The sequence below is a fragment of the Mobula hypostoma genome, chromosome 3 (genome assembly GCF_963921235.1).
Source record: "Mobula hypostoma chromosome 3, sMobHyp1.1, whole genome shotgun sequence".
Lineage (NCBI taxonomy): Eukaryota > Metazoa > Chordata > Chondrichthyes > Myliobatiformes > Myliobatidae > Mobula > Mobula hypostoma.
Genome location: NC_086099.1, coordinates 69,868,538 through 69,893,830, shown reverse-complemented (window position 1 = coordinate 69,893,830; position 25,293 = coordinate 69,868,538). Strand labels below are relative to the sequence as shown.

The following is a 25,293-nucleotide window of genomic DNA, read 5'->3' as shown; positions in this document are numbered from 1 at the left end:
GTGGATTATGATTGTAGCCAGTCTTCCAATTACATCAGGCTATGATGTTGCTGCAAGTTTCATTTACTAGATGTACAGTACCTTTCTTACATTAATAGCAATACAGAGGTTTCCAGCTATAAAAGTTATTCAAATAACTATAATTTGTAATAGTGTTCCCTTTTGATACCATGAATTTACAAATAAAACAGCATGTTTGTCAGTTACTTTTATGACTACAGAGTTTCTAAGGGGTTGCGCATGACCTGATTTACCGAAATTTGACTTTGCACAAATTCTCCAAAAACATTTTAAAGCATTTTTCCAGATAACAATAAGATTTTTCTTGGTTTTCGATAATGTCCTTTTATAGTATATATTCCATTGGTTTAATTTTGCGTAGTGTTACGGTGATTATTAAATGAAATGAAAGAATTACAGCAAGTTATATATAAAAATGTCTGGGTTACTATCGAAATCCATGTTTCTGACTTAGAGAAATGGAACTCTTACATAACCTGAGGACTGTTTGCACTCCTAGTAACTAACATATTGGCATTAGGAAAAGGGAAGATTAGAAGATTAAAGGCAAGATTAGTAATTTGAAGTTCAAGATTACTAATTCCTAAACTGTAGCTGGATAATTTTTAAAGTTTGTTCATGTGAATAACTCAAGGTCACTGACTTTTCAAATGTGACTAAAATTTGCAAGATTTTACCGATTGAACTTAAATTAAAACATAACTTACATTCTTGCAGACACTCGTTGTCTGTGCAATAAGACTGTGACTGTCGCAGCTGAAATACAAGAGAAGGGGGGGTAAAACTCATTTTTTTGTGATACATAACAAATTAGATATGTGGATTATTTGCTCTCTTCTCTACTGTAGGTAGCTTATAACTATAATCAAAAACCAATTCTAGCTTATAGCAATGACTGCTGTAACTAGAGTGAGGGTTCCAGAGGCTGTGCTGGGGGGCAGCCTGCAAGTGTCACCGCACATTCCCACACCAACATAGCATGTTCACAATGCTCAGCAGAACGACACAACACAACAAAGTTCAAGGTACATTTATTATCGAAGCATGTACACTATATACAACCTTGCTCCTTACAGGCAGCCATAAAACAAAGAAACCCAATAGAACCCATTAAAAAGAAGACCGCCATACACCTAATGTGCAGAAAACAAAACAATAGAAGTAAGCAAATAACACTCAGAACTGAAGTTCACGAAAATCGGTTCACTGCCATGAAGCCAGCTGATTCAGGAGCCCTTTAGTTGCAGGCTACAGTTCCAGTTCAGCACAGAGACGAGTAAACCTCATTGAGCAGTGAGCTGCAAATGGCCTCTAAGCCCTGACACTCTGACCATTCCAACCTTTAAAATGGCCAAATGGCAGGTTATATTCCTCACTCTCAGAATTGGGCCCTGCTAGTTCGATACATGCTGAGACCTGGGACCTGCCACCTCGATTTGGAACATACTCAAGCTTTCCAATCCGGCCTGGCACTAAAATCGGTCAAACATCGGCTTGCTCCTCACTCTCGGGCGCAGGGCCTGACACCACAATTTGGCCCATACATGCCACGCTGCAACAGTCCTGCACCTCCAAAACTTCAGTTCACATTGCAAAAATGCCAGGTCATACAGGTGATTCAAAAACTCCACTCTGAAAGGGAAGTTTAGACTACTGATTGCAGTGATCGTTTCAAGAAAAACAGTGATTAATAAAGTAATTATTAGTTTTGTTTGCTGATAGCAAGTCATCACTGTGCTTCTCCAGCACTGTCTTAAACCAAGCAACAAACAACAGCAGCAAAAATAAGCTCTGTTCTTTCCTCCCACCCATGAACATACAGTCCTTCAAGAGCAGGGCAGGCTCTGGTGGACATGGACTCAGTCCTGCAGACACCAGGTTTCAACCTTCCCAGCAGATTTGCAGAGATTCACAGACTCAGCTCTGTCAATGGGCCTCAACTTCTGGTTTGACCCTCAGGCATTGATCACTGAACACTAGGCCTTGAACTGTTGACTTGCCAATGATGGGACCCCAAACCCTGGGCCTTGAATTCTGGTCTCACTATTTTGTGAACCCAGGGTCACCTGAACTCAATCTTCCTGCCCACACAAACTCTGACTCTGGAACCCACCAACAACTCACAGACCTGGGTGAGCCTCGTCCACTCTCTGCAGGTCTGGCATACGATCAAAGATGTCCCATGTCCACGTCACTGGTCTTCGAATGTGGAGCGGAGACTTGAACTCTGGCCTGACCTCTAATTCCTCCACATCCCTGTCTCTAAACCCTAACCTAATCCCCAACTCCCCTTCCTGTCCCCAAAACCATCCTTAAACCCTAAAATAAAATTAAACAATTCAAAAGCAACTCAATCTGAGCTGGGACTCAAAAAAGGTTGTAGCTTGGCACCATCTTGGAAAGGACTCAAAGTGAAAGTTGAAGAATTGGAGAACAATGCGAATTGGAGTCGTGGGTTAGATTGCCAGGGACGGAGTGGAGTATGCAGGGCCAATGATCTGAGAGGGAACAGAGAAACGAGAGGGAGCTTAAACAGAGAATATTGGCAGTAATGAGGGGGTGGTGATTAGAAATGCTGGTATTTTAGCAATGCGCCAGTTAAGTTTCAAGCCATTAAACTGATGCCAAAACAAACTTCAACCAAACAGCTGAGACCAAAGGGAAGTTTTGCAGACAGGTGGCCCCCGTTTTCCAAATGTTCGCTTTATGATACCTCGCCGTTACGAAAGACCTACATTAGTTACCTGTTTTCGCTAACAGAAGGTGTTTTCACTGTTACGAAAAAAGGCAGTGCGCGCCTGAACAGCCAAGCTCCTCCATCGGAACTGCATTCTAGCCGCCATTGCTTAAGCACGTGCTTTATCTCGATTTATTTTGTGCATCCGTTAGCAAGATGAGTTCTAAGGTATCGGAAAAGCCTAAAAGACCTCGTAAGGGTGTTACACTTAGCGTAAAACTAGACATAATTAAGTGTTTCGATCGTGGTGAACGAAGTAAGGACATTGTCTGCCTGTTGAACTTGCCTGTGTCCACCATTCGCGCTATTTATACGCAGAGAGAAATGGCGTTTGGTTATTCGTATAAGCAAGTGTTTAACTGTGACAAAACTGCAATTTACTGGAAAAAATTGCCGAGCAAGACATTTATTTCGATAGAAGAAAAGCAGGCTAAGGGACACAAGGCATTGAAGGACAGGTTTACCCTAATGCCTATTATTAATGCCACTGGTGATGCTGTCCTTAAGCCTCTACTAGTGTACCATTCAGAAAATCCGAGGGCACTTAAAAGTGTTGATAAGAAAACACTTCCTGTTGTGTTCTGTTCACATCCAAGTGGTTGGAATACCCAAACAACAGGAATTCTGCAGATGCTGGAAATTCAAGCAACATACATCAAAGTTGCTGGTGAACGCAGCAGGCCAAGCAGCCTCTTCCTATAGATGCTGCTTGGCCTGCTGCGTTCACCAGCAACTTTGATGTATGTTGGTTGGAATACCCAAGTACTTTTCTCTGAGTACATGAATGGATACGTTAGTCCTTTTGTTGAAAAATACTGTAGAGAAAATAACGTTGATGAAGGTGTCTTGTGATTGTTGATAATTGTGCTGCTCATCCACCTGGCATTACCGAGTATGGCAGTAACATTCCTGTTGTGTTCTTACCGCTGAATACAACATCGTTGCTGCAGCCGTGCGACCAAGGCCTAATAGCCACAATTAAGGCAAAATGTGATGCGTTTTATTGTAAGTACCATTGACAGAGAGGACAACTCTGAAGCGTCTTTGCGAGAGATCTGGAAAGAATACAATATAAAATTGGCAATCACCAACATTGGAGGTGCTCTCGATAGGCTAACAGTCTCGATGAGAAATGGCATTTGGAGGAAACTGTGTCCCGAAGCAGAACTATTTTAAAGGCTTCGAACCATCAACAATAAATATGGCAATAGTGAGTTTGGCTACTGTACATACATTATTTCTACTTTATATAGGCTGTGTATTTTTATGCGTTATTTGGTATGATTTGGCAGCTTCATAGCTTAAAGGTTACTGGAGGGAATGTTTCTGCCGAGAGTGCTTCCGCTGAGGGTGCTGACATGAGATTTTCACTGCGCTAGGCAGTGCTGAAAAGTATTTCTACTTTATATAGGCTGTGTATTTATCATATCATTCCTGCTTTTACTATACGTTACTGTCATTTTAGGTTTTATGTGTTATTTGACATGATTTTGTAGGGTATTTTTTGGGTCTGGAAATGCTCAAAAATTTTTTCCCATATTAATAAATGGTAATTCCTTATTCACTTTACAACATTTCGGCTTACGAACCATTTCATAGGAACGCTCTACCTTTGCGTGGGGGGGGGGGGAACCTGTATTGTATGTTGTTCCTGTGAATGCCAAACAGACTCATGCCCTGAATGTCACCTGTAGTGCTGACAGCAATTTCTGCCTCTGTCCTCTGGTGTGACCTGTAAATGAACTTCAAACTACAAAGGTTTAGGCACCTCTGGATTAAACAGTACATACCAATTACTATATTGGCAGGAAATGGTGAACCTACATAAGGCAAAAACAATGAAGTACGGTGATAAAATGACACAAGGCTGGAGGAAAGGGAATTACTCCGCCTAAAAGGCCTCAAAGAGATCAATGTCATTTTATAAGTAGGAGCACAAAAAGACTGAAATACTAAAGGTAACTTTGCACATCTAATTATTTAGGCTAGTTACTGCATCACAGAAAGGACACTGAATCCTGGGAAAGTATTTGGCATAGATTCATACACCAAGATAATGAAAGAGATGGGTAATTACAGCTTTAAAGAAAAGACAAGTTACTGAAACAATTTCCACAGAATAACAGATGAACATGATTTCATTTTAAAAATTGAGTCAGTAACTCAAGAACAATAGGGGGTGAATGAGTAAAGAATGTACAAGAAAATTCTTTATGTGAAGCACATTCAACCATTTGAAAGCATTCCCATACAGTATTCCACAAACTTTGTTCTACCATCACATGGTCATTGTTTTTTTTTGACAATGCAAACTCCTTATCATGCACTATTAACAGTATCTGCTTAATTCGCTCAATCTGGCATGCCTAGAATTCCACAGAGCTGGGGGAGGCAAAGTGTGACACCTCAGGGGGTGCAGGCATGAGATGACTGGCTTTTTAAAAATTGCAACCATGTTCATAACTACCAGAAACTATAGTTCTAGTGGAAAGATTTCCCTCCACCCCACTTGCATCCTCATTGACACCAACCTTGCAAAACAAGAACAATGACTCTCACCATCTCTATACAATTCAGCTATTTTGTCATGTGTCAGAGACCCTAAAGCTAAACCCAAATTGACCATCAAAAAGCAAATTATTGGACTTATCACTTTTCACATTGGCACCAATGTTGGCTATAGTCATGGTTTACTCTACATTACGAGTCTTCCAGTAAGATGGTGGCACATTCAATCGCAATGGCTTCTATGGGGTTAAACAAAAGTGTTATTGTCCTTTATGAACATATTTTGTATGATTGCAAGACCCTGCTGGACATTAAGAACTTAAAGTACTGCAGGTCTACCCCGGCAGCGAGTTGCTCATTGGCAAAAAAACTGAAGGAGCAGGACTTGGTGCAGATCGTGCTGATACTGCGTCAGCACGCATCAAAGGAGTAAAGATGGTATGTAGTCCAACAACGTTTTAATTGCTTTTCTTGTGATTCTTCTGATACACTGATTTATTGGTGGATGGTGGGGGACTTGCATGGCCTCAGTTGTAGCGACGACTAGGCCTCAAGTTGCACTGTCGCCCACGTATGGCCGCTTAGGAGAGAGACGTTGGAATCGGTGCGCTCCACCAGAACTGGTGTGCTACACTGTCCAAGCTAGAGTTGATGCTATCCCGCAGTGTTTGGTCAGCAAAAGGCAAGCTATAGAATGTTTGACTGCAGATTTCTGCAACGTTCATGGACTCAGGGTCTTGGACTATGTTTTTTTTGGTGACTGTTTTACTGATATCTTAAATGTTCTTGTTACCTTATATGTACCTTCCTAATTATCTCCCTCTCAGCACTTATCCCCTTCCTTTCCAGTCTTCAAGAAGGTCCTCGGCCCAAAACGTCAACTGTTTATTCATTTCCATAGGTGCTGTCCGACCTGCTAAGTTCCTCCAGCATTTTGTCTGTGTTGCTTTAGACTTCCAGCATTTGCAGAATTTCTCATGTTTGTGATGTGTTATATGTGCCTTGTGCTGTGTGTGACTGTTGGTAAGGTGTTTTACACCTTGGTCCTGGAGTAACGCTGTTCCATTTGGCTGTATTTGTGATTATTCATATATAGTTGAATGACAATTAAACTTGAACTTGGACTACAACACATGACAAAGCACATCTTCAGGATACACAGAATCTCCAAAATCAAATGCTCCCAGCTACTTTAGATTATTCTGCATTGGCTGTAGATTGACTTCCATTCCAGGGGAACATCAAGATGAATTATCTACGCAGCACTTCAAATTGGTTGCAATTAATTATGCCTGGAATTTCTCACATAACTTTGTATTTTGACATATTCTGAGAGATTAATTATCTGTCATTATTCAAAACTGGACATTGTAAGATCTGTATTATCTGCTGGTTCTGGAGTAGTTTACACTGTGTGGAGCAGCATCATATTTATTTTATTCATTTACAGGATGTAGGGAGTACTGGTTTCAGTGCCACTGCCAAGTGGAGGAGTACTGGTGCATCTGCTAAAGGAGAAGGGTAACAATCTCTGGGTCTTTGTTGATCTGTCAAGCCAGGTGACAGGATGTAAACAAAAATGTGATGCCTGACTAAAATGATTAATTTTACAATGTACGGTAATGTCAGACTATTAAATCCCTAGGGTGTGGACCAGCTCTCCTAATTTACTTATCAGTCCCCAAATATTTGTGGAGGAGGACAATGGAAATATACACACAGCCTGCAATGTTCACAATTTCACTACAGCAGCTAGGAAATTAAAACTTGTGCAGTTAAGCAACTCTGGAGTAAAAGGCTGGGTCAAAAGTGGTTTATTATTTTGGTTTATTCCTGTACTTGTTTATAGCATTTTGGTACACTGAGTGGATTGCTACAGGTATTCCATTTCTGAAGATAGTTAAGTGACAACCATATTGCTTTGGTTGAGAGTTGCACTTGGGCCAGACTAAATATAAGGGAACTGATGCTTCTCCTTAAAAAGACCTTAGTAATTTGGTAAGTTAAACGATGAAAAATCATTGTCTTGAAACGTTAACTGTTTCCCTTTTAATAGAATGCTGCCTGGTCTGTTATTTCTAGCACAAGGATTTTTACTTTACAACAGCTTAAAAGTTTCATCATTTTCAGTACTACTAGCAGCCTTCTAATCCAGATTTACTTAATTAAATATTTAAATTTCCTGGTCACAGTCATGAAATGTGGGTAATGTTGCTTGTCATAGTCATACTTTATTGATCCTGGGGAAAATTGATTTTTGTTACAGTAGCACCTTAAATAATTAAATAGTAATAAAACCATAAATAGTTAAATAGTAATATGTAAATTATGCCAGGAAATAAGTCCAGGACCAACCTATTTGCTCAGGGTGTCTGACCCTCCAAGGGAGGAGTTGTAAAGTTTGATGGCCACAGGCAGGAATGACTTCCTATGACGCTTTGTGCTGCATCTCGGTGGAATGAGTCTCTGGCTGAATGTACTCCTGTGCCCAACCAGTACATTATGTAGTGGATGGGAGACATTGTCCAAGATGGCATGCAACTTGGACAGCATCCTCTTTTCAGACACCACCGTCAGAGAGTCCAGTTCCATCCCCACAACATCACTGGCCTTACGAGTGAGTTTATTGATTCTGTTGGTGTCTGCTACCCTCAGCCTGCTGCCCTAGCACACAACAGCAAACATGATAGCACTGGCCACCACAGACTCGTAGAACATCCTCAGTATCGTCCGGCAGATGTTAAAGGACCTCAGTCTCCTCAGGAAATAGAGACGGCTCTGACCCTTCTTGTAGACAGCCTCAGTGTTCTTAGACCAGTCCAGTTTATTGTCAATTTGTATCCCCAGGTTTGTAATTCTCCACCATGTCCACACTGACCCCCTCGATGGAAACAGGGGTCGCCGGTACCTTAGCTCTCCTCAGGTCTACCACCAGCTCCTTAGTCTTTTTCACATTAAGCTGCAGATAATTCTGCTCACACCATGTGACAAAGTTTCCTACGGTAGCCCTGTACTCAGCCTCATCTCCCTTGCTGATGCATCCAACTATGGCAGAGTCATCAGAAAACTTCTGAATAGAACCACTACTTACCCCAGTTCCTTGTGTGTGTACATTAATTCTTACACTATATCAACTGGAAGTTTCAACGGCATGACAGGATTTTTAAATTGGTTTAATTTTGAATTAGATAGCCTCTAACTTGTAACTTAATTGAAATAAAAATACATCCTTGAATTCAACAGGACAGGGTTATACTGTTTTTGTGAGTGCGCACAAATTATATACAATTCACAGTGATGATGACCCATGTGCCTCTAGATTCAAAATGCCTAGTTCAACTGAGAAGTACACAGCACAATACTGACTGTGGCTTACAAATAGAACATAGAATAGTACAGCACAGTACAGGCCCTTCGGCCCACAATGTTGTGCCAACCCTCAAACCCTGCCTCCCATATAAGCCCCCACCTTAGATTCCTCCATATACCTGTCTAGTAGTCTCTTAAACTTCACTAGTGTATCTGCCTCCACCACTGACTCAGGCGGTGCATTCCACGCAACAACCACTCTCAGTAAAAAAACCTTCCTCTAATATCCCCCTTGAACTTCCCACCCCTTACCTTAAAGCCATGTCCTCTTGTATTGAGCAGTGGTGCCCTGGGGAAGAGGCAGTGGCTATCCACTCTATCTATTCCTCTTATTATCTTGTACACCTCTATCATGTCTCCTCTCATCCTCCTCCTCTCCAAAGAGTAAAGCCCTAGCTCCCTTAATCTCTAATCATAATGCATACTTTCTAAACCAGGCAGCATCCTGGTAAATCTCCTCTGTACCCTTTCCAATGCTTCCACATCCTTCCTATAGTGAGGTGACCAGAACTGGACACAATACTCCAAGTGTGGCCTAACCAGAGTTTTATAGAGCTGCATCATTACATTGCGACTCTTAAACTCTATCCCTCGACTTATGAAAGCTAACACCCCAGAAGCTTTCTTAACTACCCTATCCACCTGTAAGGCAACTTTCAGGGATTGTGGACATGTACCCCGAGATCCCTCTGCTCCTCCACACTACCATGTATCCTGCCATTTACTTTGTACTCTGCCTTGGAGTTTGTCCTTCCAAAGTGTACCACCTCACACTTCTCCGGGTTGAACTCCATCTGCCACTCCTCAGCCCACTTCTGCATCCTATCAATGTCTCTCTGCAATCTTTGAAAATCCTCTACACTATCTACAACACCACCAACCTTTGTGTCGTCTGCAAACTTGCCAACCCACTCTTCTACCCCCACATCCAGGTCGTTAATAAAAATCACGAAAAGTAGAGGTCCCAGAACAGATCCTTGTGGGACACCACTAGTCACAATCCTCCAATCTGAATGTACTCCCTCCACCACCACCCTCTGCCTTCTGCAAGCAAGCCAATTCTGAATCCACCTGGCCAAACTTCCCTGGATCCCATGCCTACTGACTTTCTGAATAAGCCTACCGTGTGGAACCTTGTCAAATGCCTTACTAAAATCCATATAGATCACATCCACTGCACTACTCTCATCTATATGCCTGGTCACCTCCTCAAAGAACTCTATCAGGCTTGTTAGACACGATCTGCCCTTCACAAAGCCATGCTGACTGTCCCTGATCAGACCATGATTCTCTAAATGCCTATAGATCCTATCTCTAAGAATCTTTTCCAACAGCTTTCCCACCACAGACGCAAGGCTCACTGGTCTGTAATTACCCGGACTATCCCTACTACCTTTTTTGAACAAGGGAACAACATTCGCCTCCCTTCAATCCTCCGGTACCATTCCCGTGGACAATGAGGACATAAAGATCCTAGCCAGAGGCTCAGCAATCTCTTCTCTCGCCTCGTGGAGCAGCCTGGGGAATATTCCGTCAGGCCCCGGGGACTTATCTGTCCTAATGTATTTTAACAACTCCAACACCTCCTCTCCCTTAATATCAGCATGCTGCAGAACATCAACCTCACTCATATTGTCCTCACCATCATCAAGTTCCCTCTCATTGGTGAATAATGAAGAGAAGTATTCATTGAGGACCTCGCTCACTTCCACAGCCTCCAGGCACATCTTCCCACCTTTATCTCTAATCGGTCCTACCTTCACTCCTGTCATCCTTTTTTTCTTCACATAATTGAAGAATGCCTTGGGGTTTTCCTTTACCCTACTCGCCAAGGCCTTCTCATGCCCCCTTCTTGCTCTTCTCAGCCCCTTCTTAAGCTTCTTTCTTGCTTCCCTATATTCCTCAATAGACCCAGCTGATCCTTGCTTCCTAAACCTCATGTATGCTGCCATCTTCCTCCTGACTAGATTTTCCACCTCACTTGTCACCCATGGTTCCCTCACCCTACCATTCTTTATCTTCCTCACCGAGACAAATTTATCCCTTACATCCCGCAAGAGATCTCTAAACATCGACCACATGTCCATAGTACATTTCCCTGCAAAAACATCATCCCAATTCACACCCACAAGTTCTAGCCTTATAGCCTCATAATTTGCCTTTCCCCAATTAAAAATTTTCCTGTCCTCTTTGATCCTATCCTTTTCCATGATAATTATAAAGGCCAGGGAGCGGTGGTCACTGTCCCCCAGATGCTCACCCACTGAGAGATCTGTGACCCGACCCGGTTCATTACCTAATACTAGATCTAGTATGGCATTCCCCCTGGTCGGCCTGTCCACATACTGTTACAGGAATCCATCCTGGACACACTTAACAAATTCTGCCCCATCTAAACCCTTGGAATTAATCAGGTGCCAATCAATATTAGGGAAGTTAAAGTCACCCATGATAACAACCCTGTTATTTTTGCACCTTTCCAAAATCTGCCTCCCAATCTGCTCCTCTGTATCTCTGCTGCTACCAGGGGGCCTATAGAATTCCCCCAGTAGAGTAACTGCTCCCTTCCTGTTCCTGACTTCCACCCATATTGACTCAAAAGAGGATCCTGCTACATTACCCACCCTTTCTGTAGCTGTAATAGTATCCCTGACCAGTAATGCCACCCGTCCTCCCCTTTTTCCGCCCTCTCTATCTCTTTTAAAGCACTGAAATCCAGGAATATTGAGAATCCATTCCTGCCCTGGTGCCAGCCAAGTCTCTGTAATGGCCACTACATCATAATTCCATGTATGTACCCAAGCTCTCAGTTCATCACCTTTGTTCCTGATGCTTCTTGCATTGAGGTACACACACTTCAGCCCTTCAACCTTAATATCTTTACACCATTTATTCTGCTTCTCTTTCCTCAAAGCCTCTCTGTATGTTAGATCTGGCTTTACTCCATGCACTTCTTTCACTGCTCTATTGCTCTGGGTCCCATCCCCCTCGCAAATTAGTTTAAACCCTCCCGAACCATGTTAGCAAACCTACCTGCAAGGATATTGCTCCCCCTCGAGTTCAGATGCAACCCATCCAATCTGTACAGGTCCCACCTTCCCCAGAAGAGATCCCAGTGATCTAAAAATCTAAAACCCTGCTCCCTGCACCAACTCCTCAGCCATGCATTCAACTGCCATCTCCTCCAATTCTTACCATCTCTGTCATGTAGCACTGCCAGCAATCCTGAGAACGTCACCCTTGAGGTCCTGTTCTTCAGCCTTCTGCCTAATTCCCGAAACTCACACTTCAGGACCTCATCCCTCTTCCTGCCTATGTCGTTGTATCACAACTTCTGGTTGCTTTCCCTCTCGTACCAGGATGTCGTGCACCCGGTCAGAGACATCCCGGATCTGGGCACCCGGGAGGCAACAAACCATGTGGGTGTCCTTTTCACGTCCACAAAATCTCCTGTCTGCTCCCCTGACTATAGAGTCTCCAATGACGACAGCTCTCCTCTTCTCCGTCCCACCCTTCTGCACCACAGGGTCAGACTCAGTGCTGGAGGCCCTGCCACCGTGGCTCACACTTGGTCGGTCGTCCCCACCGACAGTATCCAGGACGGTAAACTTATTATTCAGGGGAATGGCTACAGGGGTGCTCTGCACTACCTGTCTGATCACCTTCGCTTTCCCCCCTCTGACTGTCTTTCAATAGAGATTACGATGGTACATTAGACATCAATGCAAACATCCAACAATAATATATTATTTTAAACTAACAAGGCCCAGAAATTCAACAAGATCAGATTACACCCAGCTACCAGTCCATAGTTACAGTATCTCAGTTGAATAGCCACCATTATTTTGTAGTGATGGAGTGGATGAGGTGCATTGCATTATTGGGATATCCAAGTAAAAAATTCAGAAGTAAATTATCAAAGGATGTAGATTTCAACAAATACTACCCTGAGATTCATTTTCTTACAAACATTCACAGCAGAAAGTATAATACAATCCATAAAAAACAACAAAGACTGACAAACTGTGCAAATACATGAAACAATAGTAAACAAATGTACATAAATAAGTAAATAAATAATACTGAGAACATGAGCTGTAGAATCATTGAAAGTGAGTCCATAGTTTTTTTTTCCCAATGATCAGGTCAGTGTTGTGGTGAGGCAACATGTCCATAATACACATCTGAAGAACAAACCGGAGACAAATGAAGTTTTATTTCCTGTCACTCTCAAAACAAGTTTTCTTCCACAGAAAGAAAGACAATCTAATCAGGAGGAGGAAGAGGAAATGACCAGGTTTTGCTGCAATTAGCATTCAGTAAAGCAAGAATGGATGCAGGAGTAATTTCCCTACCAAATAAATTATTGTTTCTCCACCTTTCAAATAGGATTTGTATTATATTTCAAGACAAGGTCCATATCTAAAGTAATTTAACACTTGCAGTTTCATCCATTTAGGGCCAGTCATTGATTTTAAAATCATGTGTTATTGCATGAAATGAATCTGCCCAACTAACATTGATGAGTCGGCCAGTGGTGTAGTGGCATAAACACTGGACTTGGAAGTGAGTGGTCCCAGATTTGAATCCGGCCAGCTCCCTGCACACGTTCCATCTGTGCTTGGTTGAACGTCGAGCCAGCAATTCAGCCTCATAAAAAACAGACAAAATGCTAAAGAAACAGCAAAGTTGCTGCCCAGTGTGTCACAGGGCACGGAGAGAAATAACTAAAACAATATCGACAACGTGGAATTGGGCATCATACCCAACCAATCAAGTAGGCAATTATTCTCCAAACAAGTGCAAGTTGTATTTTAAGTGTCTCAATTTCTACCTTCCTTATTAGTTTATGTCATTCATTGATGTTGGAATGCTCTTACAGTCATGTGTTCAATTAATTTTTGAAAAAAATTCTTTCATGCATTCACACCCTCATATACCAGAAATATGTTTCTTGTATATACAGTTGCAAGCAAAAGTTTGTGAACCCTTTGCAATTACCTGGTTTTCTACATTAACTACTCATAAAATGTAGTCTGATCCTCATCCAAGTCTCAATAATAGAACAAACACAATCTGCCTAAACTAATAACACATAAATGACTGGACTACTTATTGTCTATACTGAGTACAGCATTTAAACAATCACAGTCTAGGTTCAAAAAAGTATGTGAGCCTTTGGGATAATGCCTTCTACAAAAGCTATTTGGAGTCAGGTGTTCCAATCAATGAGATGAGATTGGAGATGTAGGTTGTAGAGGTGCCCTGGCCTATAATAAAAGACACACTAAGTTAGACTACTGACAAAGCCTGCTCTTCTCATGAAGGATCTGTTTATGTGCACCAAGCCTTGATCAAAACAACTTTCAGAGGAGCTTAGAAAAAGAATTGTAGAGATGCATAAAGCTAGAAAAGGCTACAAAAGCATTTCTAAAGACCCGAGTGTTCATCAGTGCACAGTAAAAGCAATTGTCTACAAATGGAGGAAATTCAGTACCGTTGCTACTCTCTCTAGGGATGGGCGTCCAGCAAAGATCACACCAAGAGCACAAGATGCAATTCTGAAAGAGGTGAAAAAGAACCCCAGGGAAGCAGCAAAAAAAAAACCTGCGGGAATTTCTAGAACTTGCTAAAGTAACTGTTCATGTGTCCACTGTAAGAAAACACTGAACAAGAATAGTGTTTATGAAAGGACACCACAGAGGAAACTACTGCTCTCCAAAAAACATTGCTGCACATCTCAAATTTGCGATGTTCCACAACGCTTCTGGGACAATGCTCTGTGGACAGGTAAGAGAAAAGTTCAACATTTGGCAGAAGTGTGTAACACCTGTGTAGTGGTCATCTTATTTCATGTGACTGGTTGCCACACTCTTTATAGGAAAATCAAATTACATAGTACTACACAAAAGGCTAAAAGGCCATCAGAAGGAGGCAGTGAATTAAAAAAACACACATTTCTAGATATGTTTGTTTATAAAATATTTACCTGAGTAAGAACAATTCAAAATTCCAACATTCTGTCTTAGTCTCCCAATCTCAGATATTAATAAAAACAAATTCCTTTTTAGTTAGAATCACTGAGATTCATTAGAATAACCTTTATTACTCCAATTTCTCAAACTAATTAGATCTAGTATTATTCCCTATTTAAAAGTTTACAGACTAACTATTGCCTTTCTATTTATCCCTAGTTAGTTAGGAAACTAATTGAATTCCTATTCTTAAGTATTATGGTTAACTTCAGTTTCAGTTCAGGTCAGTATGTCAACAAATTCAACATCAAAGTATTTTTTTATACAACTCCTTTCACGACAATTCTCCAATATCACAACTTTAACAAAGTAAATCTCATTCTGAAACTTATCAAAGTCTTTGCAAAAATAATCAGTTCTTCCATGAAATCAAATTCAGACCCTTTAAATGAAAAATAAAACCTACACATCCAACTGTATTAAATCCTTTACATCTTGAAACATTTCACTCCTGCGCTAGCTCTTCAATCTTGGGTGCTTGCCATCTTGTTTCTTGGTTACCTTGGAGTACTGTGTCCAGTTCTGGTCGCCCCACTATAGGAAGGATGTGGAAGCATTGGAAAGGGTACAGAGATTTATCAGGATGCTGCCTGGTTTAGAGAGTATGCATTATGATCAGAGATTAAGGGAGCTAGGGCTTTACTCTTTGGAGAGAAGGAGGATGAGAGGAGACATGATAGAGGTGTACAAGATAATAAGAGGAATAGATAGAGTGGATAGCCAGCGCCTCTTCCCCAGGGCACCACTGCTCAATACAAGAGGACATGGCTTTAAGGTAAGGGGTGGGAAGTTCAAGGGGGATATTAGAGGAAGGTTTTTACTCAGAGAGTGGTTGGTGCGTGGAATGCACTGCCTGAGTCAGTGGTGGAGGCAGATACACTAGTGAAGTTTAAGAGACTACTAGACAGGTAAATGGAGGAATTTAAGGTGGGGGCTTATATGGGAGGCAGGGTTTGAAGGTCGGCACAACATTGTGGGCCGAAGGGCCTGTACTGTGCTGTACTATTCTATGTTGTATGTTTGTTGGATGAAATAGTGTGGCTCATCCACAGTAAGTCAATTCACAAAATTTAAACAAAAAACCTGATCTGTATACAACAGGATTATATATGCATTTTATTTTTTTTTTCATAATCTCCAAACATTTCTCAGTTACAACACTATGGAACATATTTCACAAATTATATACTCGGAACAGTAAAAGTGTTATAACTCACCAAATCCCTTGGTATGATTCAACAGAACTAATTCTCAGTTACATGGTAGAGATCTTAGACACTCATCTCTGCCGATATTGTCTCGCTATAGCTGCTGCTTGTTATAGCCGCAACTTCAATAAACCTTTTAATCGCTATTGTCTCTCCTTCCAGATTTTACCCTGAGGTTTTCAAATAAGTAGGATAGAGATACACAGTACTAAATCCACTTTTAACAGCTTACATCTTTAGTTTCTAATAGTTTGCTGCGTCTCTCACTTATCCGCACCTGCATCAGCCACTCCTTGTCCTCACATAGCTTCCGCCCACTCCAGTTTTATTTTTAGAAATAAATATATTGGTAAACCTCCCCGTTTTCATCCCTCCATGGGTGGAGATTTCTAACATTATATCTTTGGGTTTAATTAACCTGGGTTACAAATGTACACCACTATGTTTGGAGGAAAAAGGCAACTGCACACCAACACCAGAATCTCATCCCTACTGAGAACCATGGTGGAAGGAGCATCATGGTTTGGGCTGTTTTACTGTCTCAGGGCCTGAACAGCTTGCAATCGTTGAGGGAACTACGAGTTCAAAATGGTATCAAGATATTTTTACAGGAGAGTGGCAGGGTAGCAGTCCATCACCTGAAGCTTAACAGAAGTTGGATGATGCAGCAAGGCAATGTTCCAAAACACAAGAGTAAATCAACAACAGAATGGTTTAAAAAGAAGAAAATTCATGTTCTGGAATGGCCAAGTCAGATTCTAGACCTTAACCCAACTGAGATGCTGTGGCATGACCTGCAGAGGGCTGTTCATGTAAGGTATCCCAGAAATACTGATGAACAGAAATAGTTTTGTATGGAGGAATGTCCTAAATTTCCTCCTTGCCGTTGCGCAAGTCTGATCAAGTTTGGCGAAGGTTATTGCTGCTAAACAAGGTTCTACCACTTATTAAATACAGCGGATCACATACGTTTTCCAGCCTGGACTGTGAATGATTAAACAATGTGTTCAGTAAAGACATGAAAAGTACAATTGTTTGTGTTATTATGTAGGCAGATTGTGTTTGTTTATTCACGTTTGGCTTCATTTCTTGCTGCTTAAAGCATCAAGCAAGACTGAAATCAACAAGGACGAGAGTGGAAGGTGAGTGCGTGTTCAGTGCCATCTGCCTGCATTTGACCGAATTCTCTCTCCAGTTTGCTCGCTGCTGCTGAACGAAGGTGCAGGAGTCTTGGGTCTTGGGCAAGGTTTGATCAGCATGGTTTGTGGATTAGACTCAATTTTAGAGGACTCTGCAGTTCATGTTAGGCATGTGTCTAGTTTTTGGTTTCTCTTTTTTATTGTTATTTTGGGCAATTCTGATCAGGGCAGATTGGCTCTGCATCCTGCAGTCAATGAATGACACAGTGCCAAAATGAACCAAGCTAAACTGAACATTCCTAGACTATTTCAAGGACTCTGTGGTTTGATGTTTAATATTCTGTTTGTTATTCACTCATTTTTTGCCATTTGCATGATTTGTTCTTTTTCTGGCATGTTGAGAGCTAAGATGTTTCTTTGAATGGGTTCCATGGTATTTCTTGGCTGTTTGCGAGCAGACGAATATCAGGGTTGTATACTGCATGCATACGTTGATAATAAATGTATTTTGAATCTTTGAAAATTGAAAAGGGCTACAATAAATTACAGAAGGGCATAAATAAACTTGCTGAATAGAAAAATAAAGAACAGATGAAGTTTCAAAGAGATAATATGAAAAGAAAGTACATTTTGTAGGATCTACAGGGGGATCACTTCGGGAAGGTGGGTGTCTAAATAGGGGAGAGGAACAAAGGGATCTCAGATCACAAATACACACAATAAAATGTTGCACCGCCTGCCATAAAGAAAACAAACCAAAAACTAGAGATTATTTTCGGAAGGATGGAACTGAAAAGTACTAAATATGTGTTAAACTACAATTACAGTACAAAATACCGTTCTGGTCACATTATGAAGAGGTGCAGAGAAGATTTAAGATAAGAATAGTACTGCAAAGATGAACATATGGAAAACAAGAATCTGAAGAAAACTGAGGGGTAACATAATCGAAGATCAAAAAAAAACTGCCATTTAAGGTTCTGGTGCAGTGGATAGAGGGAGAAGAACAATTCTAGAGTCTTTCAACAAATGAAAGTCGCCAAGAAATCCACTAGGGAAATCAAAAAAATCCCTAGGAGTGGCAAGAATGTGGAACTTACTACTACAAGGAATGGTTGCCTTAATGTGGAGGATGGACAAATTTAAAAAGAGATTTAGAAAGCTCAAGTGGAGCAAAAACACTGGCCCAGACTGACTGGCCCAAATGACCTGTATCTGTTTTGTGTATCCTACATAATCCATTGTTCTATAATTACTCAATCACTTCATCTTTAAACTCCTAGTCCTGAGTCTCAACACCTCCTTTTGCAAATGGATCTTTGACTTCCTCACCAAGAAGCCATAATCAGTAAGGATAAACAGGAACACGTCTGCTATTATTATCCTCAACAATGCATCCTCAGCCCTCTATTCTACTTTGCAAATGATACTTTTATAGTGGGATGCATCTCAAATGATGACAAGTCAGAATATAGAAAGGAGATAGAGAGCCTACTAACATAGTGTTATGACAACAATCTTTCCCTCGATGTCAGCAAAACAAAAGAGCTGGTGATCATTAACTTCAGGAAGGGGAGCAATGCACAAACTCCTATACACATCAATGGTGCTGAGGTCAAGAAGGTTGAGAGCTTCGAGCTCCTAGTTGTTGACATCACCGATAGCCTGTCCTGGTCCAACCACGTAGACACCAAATGAAGGAAGCTCACCAACACCTCTACTTGTTTGGGTGGCGATAAGGAAATTTGACATTTCCCCAATAAAACCTCACTAATTTTTAATCAATGCACCATAGAAAGTATCCTCTCTGGATCAATCAGGCTTGTAACGGCAACTGCACTGGCTATGACCTTAAGAAACTATAGGGAGTTGCGGACAGAACTCTCTACATCATGGAAATCAGCCTCCCCACCTTGGCTGTATGTACACTTCTTACTGTTTCTGTAAAGAAGCCAGTATAATCAACGATCCCAATGACCTTGGACATTCTCCCTTCTTCCCCTCTCCCATTGGGCACAAGATACAAAGCCTGAAAACACATACCATCAAGGACAGCTTCTACCTCGCTGTTATAAGACTATTGATTGGTTCCCAGAACAACAAGATGGACTCTTGACCTCACAGTCTAATGATTAAGACATGCATCTTATTGTGTATCTGCATTGTATTTTCTCTACAACTTTATTCTGCACCGATACTGTTTTACTTGGTACTACCTCTATGCATTATAGTAATAGTATGTAAGACAACTTTTTCCACTGTACTGTGGAAGTTACAGTAAGACAAAGGTTAAAGCAAGGATAGCCTGGTGCAGTTGTCATCAAGAGAGACTTTTGAAGAGAGACTGCCAGAGACACCTCTGCTTACTACTGTTGGAAACCACTTTTTAAAGTAACACTTTTATAAGATTTGTACTTTTTAAACAAACATGAATTTTTCCCACTCACAGGCGAAAGTGGTATAGCAGCTAAACTAGGTTTATCACCATTCTCATTTTTATTGGCTAAGTATTAACACATTACCCACGTGATGTAATTGTTTTAACTATGTAGCCTTTACTTTCACACACTTAGATCAACTGCCCTAGCACTCTGCTATGCACCTGCAGAATACTGTGCACCTGTGTGGGGCAGATCAGCCCATGCGAAGAAAATAGACCCATTGCTTAACGAAGCCTGCCGAATAATCACGGGCACACTGCGCCCCACACCCACTAATATCATTTACAGACTTGCAGGCATTGCTCGCCCAGAGATCCGAAGACACACTACAACAAAAATTGAAAAAGGTAAACAGAACTCGGATCCACGGCACCCACTACATCATCATGTGCCAGTTTCCAACCGCCTAAAATCGAGGAAAAGCTTTGCTACAGTGGAGGAACTACCTCACGGAACATCCCCCCAAACATACAGGATTGACCTCTGGCAACAAACAGAAGCCAGAACCCCACCAAACAATACAGTGCAAGACCCCACAGAAATGTTACCAGATGGGGCACTGTTTGACAGACGGAAGTGGTGCACTCTCAACAGAGCGAGAGCGGGAGTTTGTAGAATGGGAGACAATATGGTGAAGTGGGGTTTAAAGACCAGCGAATCCTGTGAGTGTGGTGAAAGGGTGAAGAACATTGAACATGTTCTGTGCAACTGCCCACTCTCACTTGATTTAGCTGACACTGACCTGATCAACATCAACCAAACAACACTAGAGTGGCTGGCTGTCTGGTGCGACAAGCTATGATGAGGAACTATGTAGCCGATTAATTAATTCATTTCTATCCAGGGATTTTTTAAAAATCTATCTATGAAAGTGAGATTTTTCCAGAAGTGTCAGTCTTAACCCCCTTAACACTAATTTCCCTCTTAGCATCATTTCTCAGCTCTTTAGTTTGCTGAGTTATTTTTGTATGTTTGTTTGTACTCTAAAATAAACTGAAATCTTGGAGTTAAGACTGCTTGCCATTTTTGACTCCCGGAGGAACCCCAAGGATCAGAAATTAAACAGAGATCAACACCACAGACAAGATAGGCTGGACTGACTGAGGCAGTATGTACTCAAGCCAAACGAGTGAGACCATTGCAGTAAGACTGCCAGAGACAGACAAGATAACAGAAGAAACATACCCAGTAACTAATACCCAAGCATCTTCCCAACAATACCCAAGATTCTATTGTCTTTACTAACTTCAAAATATAATTGGTCGCCCGCCTGAAGTTTCGATTGACTTCTATTATGAACGGCGAATGATCTTGTTAGTAAGGAATCCAAACATATACAATGATCAATATCCGTCACTTCTGTATAAAAGCAGCAGTTTTCTGTTCAGACTTCTGAACAGTGTGGGTGACAGGGACCACACACTGAGTCATAAGAATGCATGTGTCCAGGGCCCAGTTATTTTAGTTACTTTATCAGCGATGACAGTACCTCAATAAATGTGATAAGAAATAAATTTAGTTATAACTGCCAACAGTTTGTTTCTATCTGCCTTATCTCATCTATTCATAGTTTCCAAATTTTAAAAAATTCTAATTTCCATACATTTCTAATTCATTCTTCACATTGTATTTCATAAAACCTGGCAGCAGTACAACAAATTCACTTTAATCTAAGTTTTAACCTCCAACTTCAATTTACAAAACATGCAGTGTAAGGAACAGACAAACTTAAATTTAATGAAAAACTCTACAATCTCCTAAATCAACAGCAGGCTTAATTAGCACTATAGTTTTCCCTCTACCAAAGTGGAAAGGGCTCTCAGCTGCATCTACTCTATTTTCTGCACTTCTATTCTCACATCCTCTTCCCCTACGCAGAATACAGATAAGGCTCCCCATGTCCTCAACCACCAGCCTCCACATTCAACAGATGATCCTCCATATGCTCCACCAACTTCAAAAGATGTTGCCATCAGGCACACCTTCCTCCCCTCCCCTCCACCTCCACCCCCATTTCAACATTCCAAAAGGGACCATTCCTCTCCAATTCCCTGGTGCTCTTCCATCTCCAACAACAAACATCCACTTCTCAGAGTACCTTCCCATGAAAGTGCAGGAGACGCAAGATAAACACGAGAGCATCCGCAGATGCTGGACATCCAAGCAAATCCTGATGAAGCGTCTCAGCCTAAAACGCTGATCATTTACTCTTTTCCATGGATGGAGTCTGGCCTGATGAGTTCCTCCAGCATTTTTGTGTGCGTTGCAGGAGATGTAATCCTGCCATTTTAACTCCTTGCATCATCCAGTAGCCTAAATGGTCTTTCCAAGTGAAGAAGTGATTCACTTGCACTCCTGCAAATTAGTGCTCACTATCTGGCTATACTGGAGAAACCCAATGCAAACCAGGCAAAACCTTGCAGGAGACCTCCATTCAAACTGAAAAGGTAACCCTGAGTTTACACTTGCTTGTCATTTTAATTTTCCATCCCATTCTAACTTCTTTATTTAGATTCTAATGGGGCCCAAATAAGCAGAATGGCTGGTTAGTTTTAATGCAAATTCATCAATTCATCATATTATCTGTTTATCTCCCTCTCTCCATAGGTGCCATCCGATCTGTTGAGCATTTCCAAAGTTCTCTTTTATTTCAATTTTTCCAGGAAGTGCTTTGTTCAAATATTGCATTCATCTTTCCTTTACACCTTCTACAAATAGATAGAAGCAATGTACAAGCATTCACTACCATCTCTTGGATAATATCAACGTTTATTTCACCTGGATTGTCTTGATCTTCACATTAACACAGGCATTGCCTTTGTTCTGTTTACCCCTCCCCACCTGCCTAATTTGCAATTTTCATCTGATGGGACCAACCTGAAATATTAATTCTGTTTCCCACTGCACAGATGCTGTATCCCTAGTATTCTATTCTAGCATATGCTTTTTGTACCACCCAGTCAGATTTCTGCCAAAGGGTACTGATAGCCAAACTATATAACCTCAATGATTAAATGCAAAACAAGGAGGTACAAGATCTTGAACAAAAAATATATTTTCCAATTTCAAACATTGCTTCAGTTTTAGCATCAGACTAGAGTGCAAGAGTCAAGAGCAAGGTCTGCTTCCATTTACCTGTAGAGACAATATACAATGGACTCTGGTTAATTGGGCCATTGGTTAATCAGGGCAGTGACTTATTTGGGACACCTCTTAATCAAAAAACAATTTGAAAAAATAGCGGGGATTCCCTTGGTCTATTTGGGACAATATGCTGCTTAATTGGGACAGGAAACGGCTAGTCAAGTGCACTTATGTAGCCATTAGACATTATACCGCGCTTAGAGCGAACAGTTGTGCCAGTTGCACGTGCTTGTGTTATGTTATCCGTTTGGACAAATGTACACAGATTCAAAAAGCAGTGATTTGTGATTTTTTAAAATTTTAACTTTAAAAAAGCTTAGAGACCCTCACCAAGATGCCACAAAACAGATTTGACACTAACCAAAACAAAAATTACCTACTGGACCAAATTAAAAGCCTTCCGCCTAACACCACTCATCATTAGCCGGCAGAGATAAAAGGAGTGCTGAAATTTATAATTATATGCTTCATATATCAGTAAGATAAACTGCGAGAAGAAAGGGCATTATGCAGGGGACAATGGGGAACATCCCAAAAACAAAAGAGTAAAGGCAAGGATCCAGATGTTGAAGAGGCCGTCAATCAATGGTTTTCCATTGTAACTGTACGAGGTGTGCGTGTCAGTGGACCAAAGTTAAAAATCATGTCAGAGAAGCTAGCTAAGAAGCTGGGTCATGAAGACTTTAAAGCAACAATCAAACTAAAAGGTGAGGGTGTGGCAAATGTGACAGTTTAACCTTCAAATCATCAGTTCTTATACCATGACAAGAGTGAGCATAGCAACAAAACATAAGATGGTTATCCTGCATCAGGAAGGTCCCCCTAAGCAAATATTTCACGGCAGAGTTCCAAGATGTGCTGTCTAAGTTCTTCTGAAGAAGCACAAAGAAACAGGCAAGGTTCAGGACCTGAAACGCATAGGTCAGCCATGGAAACTAGGTGCAAAAGACAACAGATTCATCAAAACTGATGTCCCTTCTAAATTGGAAGTCCAGCACTGCTATCAGCTCTGAACTTACAGAAACCACTGGAACCCAAGTACATCCCCCTACAGTCCGCAGAAGTCTTGTCAGAAGTGGTGTTCATGGAACAGCTGCTGCCAAAAAGCCATTCCTCTGAAGTGGAAACAAAGCCAAAAACATCTATGCACAAAAACACAAGGACTGGGGGTATTGAACACTGGCAGTAAGTGCTCTGGACTGATGAGTCAGAATTTGAACGTTTTGTCTCAAATAGGAGGCAGTTTGTCCCTAAAAGAGCCCTACATGGATGAGCGTCTGCAGCCAACAGTGAATGTGCTTCAAAAGTATTTAATTGACTTTAAGGTACATTGAAATATCTTCACTCCTCAGCTCATGAATGATTTTTTATTATATTTGTTTCCATTGTGAAATATTTGCTTGTAATTATTTCCTGTGTACAGTAATTGCCTAAACAGAAACCTATAGCTGATATCATATACTGAAATTCCACAAGGGTTCAGCACATTATTTGTAGTAAAAGAGGTAAAACAAGCAGAGATTTAATGGAATAGACATGTAGCATTCATTGCATTATCGTTGTTGCTACAAGAGTTTCTTCCAGTGTCATGGTTAAATTTTATGACCTATGTTTCATTTTTTTCAACTCATCATGTCCTATAGTCACAAATCACTATAGCACAGAAACAGTTTGTTTACTCAAATAGTCTGTGCTGAGCTGTTATTCTGCTTAGTCCCATTGACCTGCACCTAGACCAATGCCATCCATATATTTATCCAAACTTCTCTTAATTGTTGCAATCAAAACCACATCTACCATTTCTGCCGGCAGCTCATTCCACATTCTTGCCATCCTCTGAGTGTGGGAGATCCCCATCGTGTTCACCATAAATATTTCAGCTTTCACTCTTAACCCATGACCTCTAGTTCGTTTCACCCAACTTCAGTAGAGAACGGCTGCTTGCATTTACGGTATCTATACCCCTCAACTGTGTACACCTATCAAATCTCCTCTCATTCTTCTATGCTCCAGCGAATAAAGTGCTAACTTATTCAACCATTCCCTCTAACTCAGGTCCACAAGTCACGGCAACATCTGCTCTCTTTCAATCTTATTGATATCTTTCCCATGGATAGTAGACCAGAACTGCACACCAGTCTTCATCAGGTAAGCAGTTCCAACCTGGGTGCCAAGATCTCCCAAGATATGTCCTGGGCCCAACATTTTAATGGAACTGCAAAGAAGAGGACTATATTTCAATAGGAGTTTGGAGGAGATTTGGTATGGCACCAAAGACTCTAGCAAATTTCTACAGATGTACCGTGGACAGCATTCTAACTGATTGCATCACTATCTGATATGGAGGAGGCATAGGATCAAGAAAATCTACAGAAAGTTGCAAACTCAGCCAGCTTCATCATGGGGACTAGTCTCCCCAGCATTGAGAATATCAACTGTCCCTAGATTTGGCATGATATCTTAAACTTTGACAAACTTCTATAGATATGTGGTAGAGAGTATATTGACTGGCTGCATCACAGCCTAGTATGGAAACAACAAAGCCTTTGATTAGAAAATGTGACAAAAGGTAGTTGATATGGCCCCGTCCATCATGGGTAAAGACCTCACAAACAAGAGAAAATCCGCAGATGCTAGAAAAACAAGCAATGCACACAAAATGCTGAGGAACTCAGCAGGCCAGGCAGCATC

General features: G+C 41.2%; 1 protein-coding gene across 1 annotated transcript in view; it reads right to left on the bottom strand.

Annotated features, from left to right (window-relative positions):
- The window catches only part of smim14 (small integral membrane protein 14), a 45,170-nt gene that overhangs the window by 8,917 nt on the left and 10,960 nt on the right, over window positions 1-25,293 (bottom strand). The window contains exon 3 of the mRNA XM_063043282.1: window positions 729-777. Within this exon, the coding sequence (XP_062899352.1) occupies window positions 729-777 (49 nt within the window). The remainder of the gene's footprint in view (window positions 1-728; window positions 778-25,293) is intronic.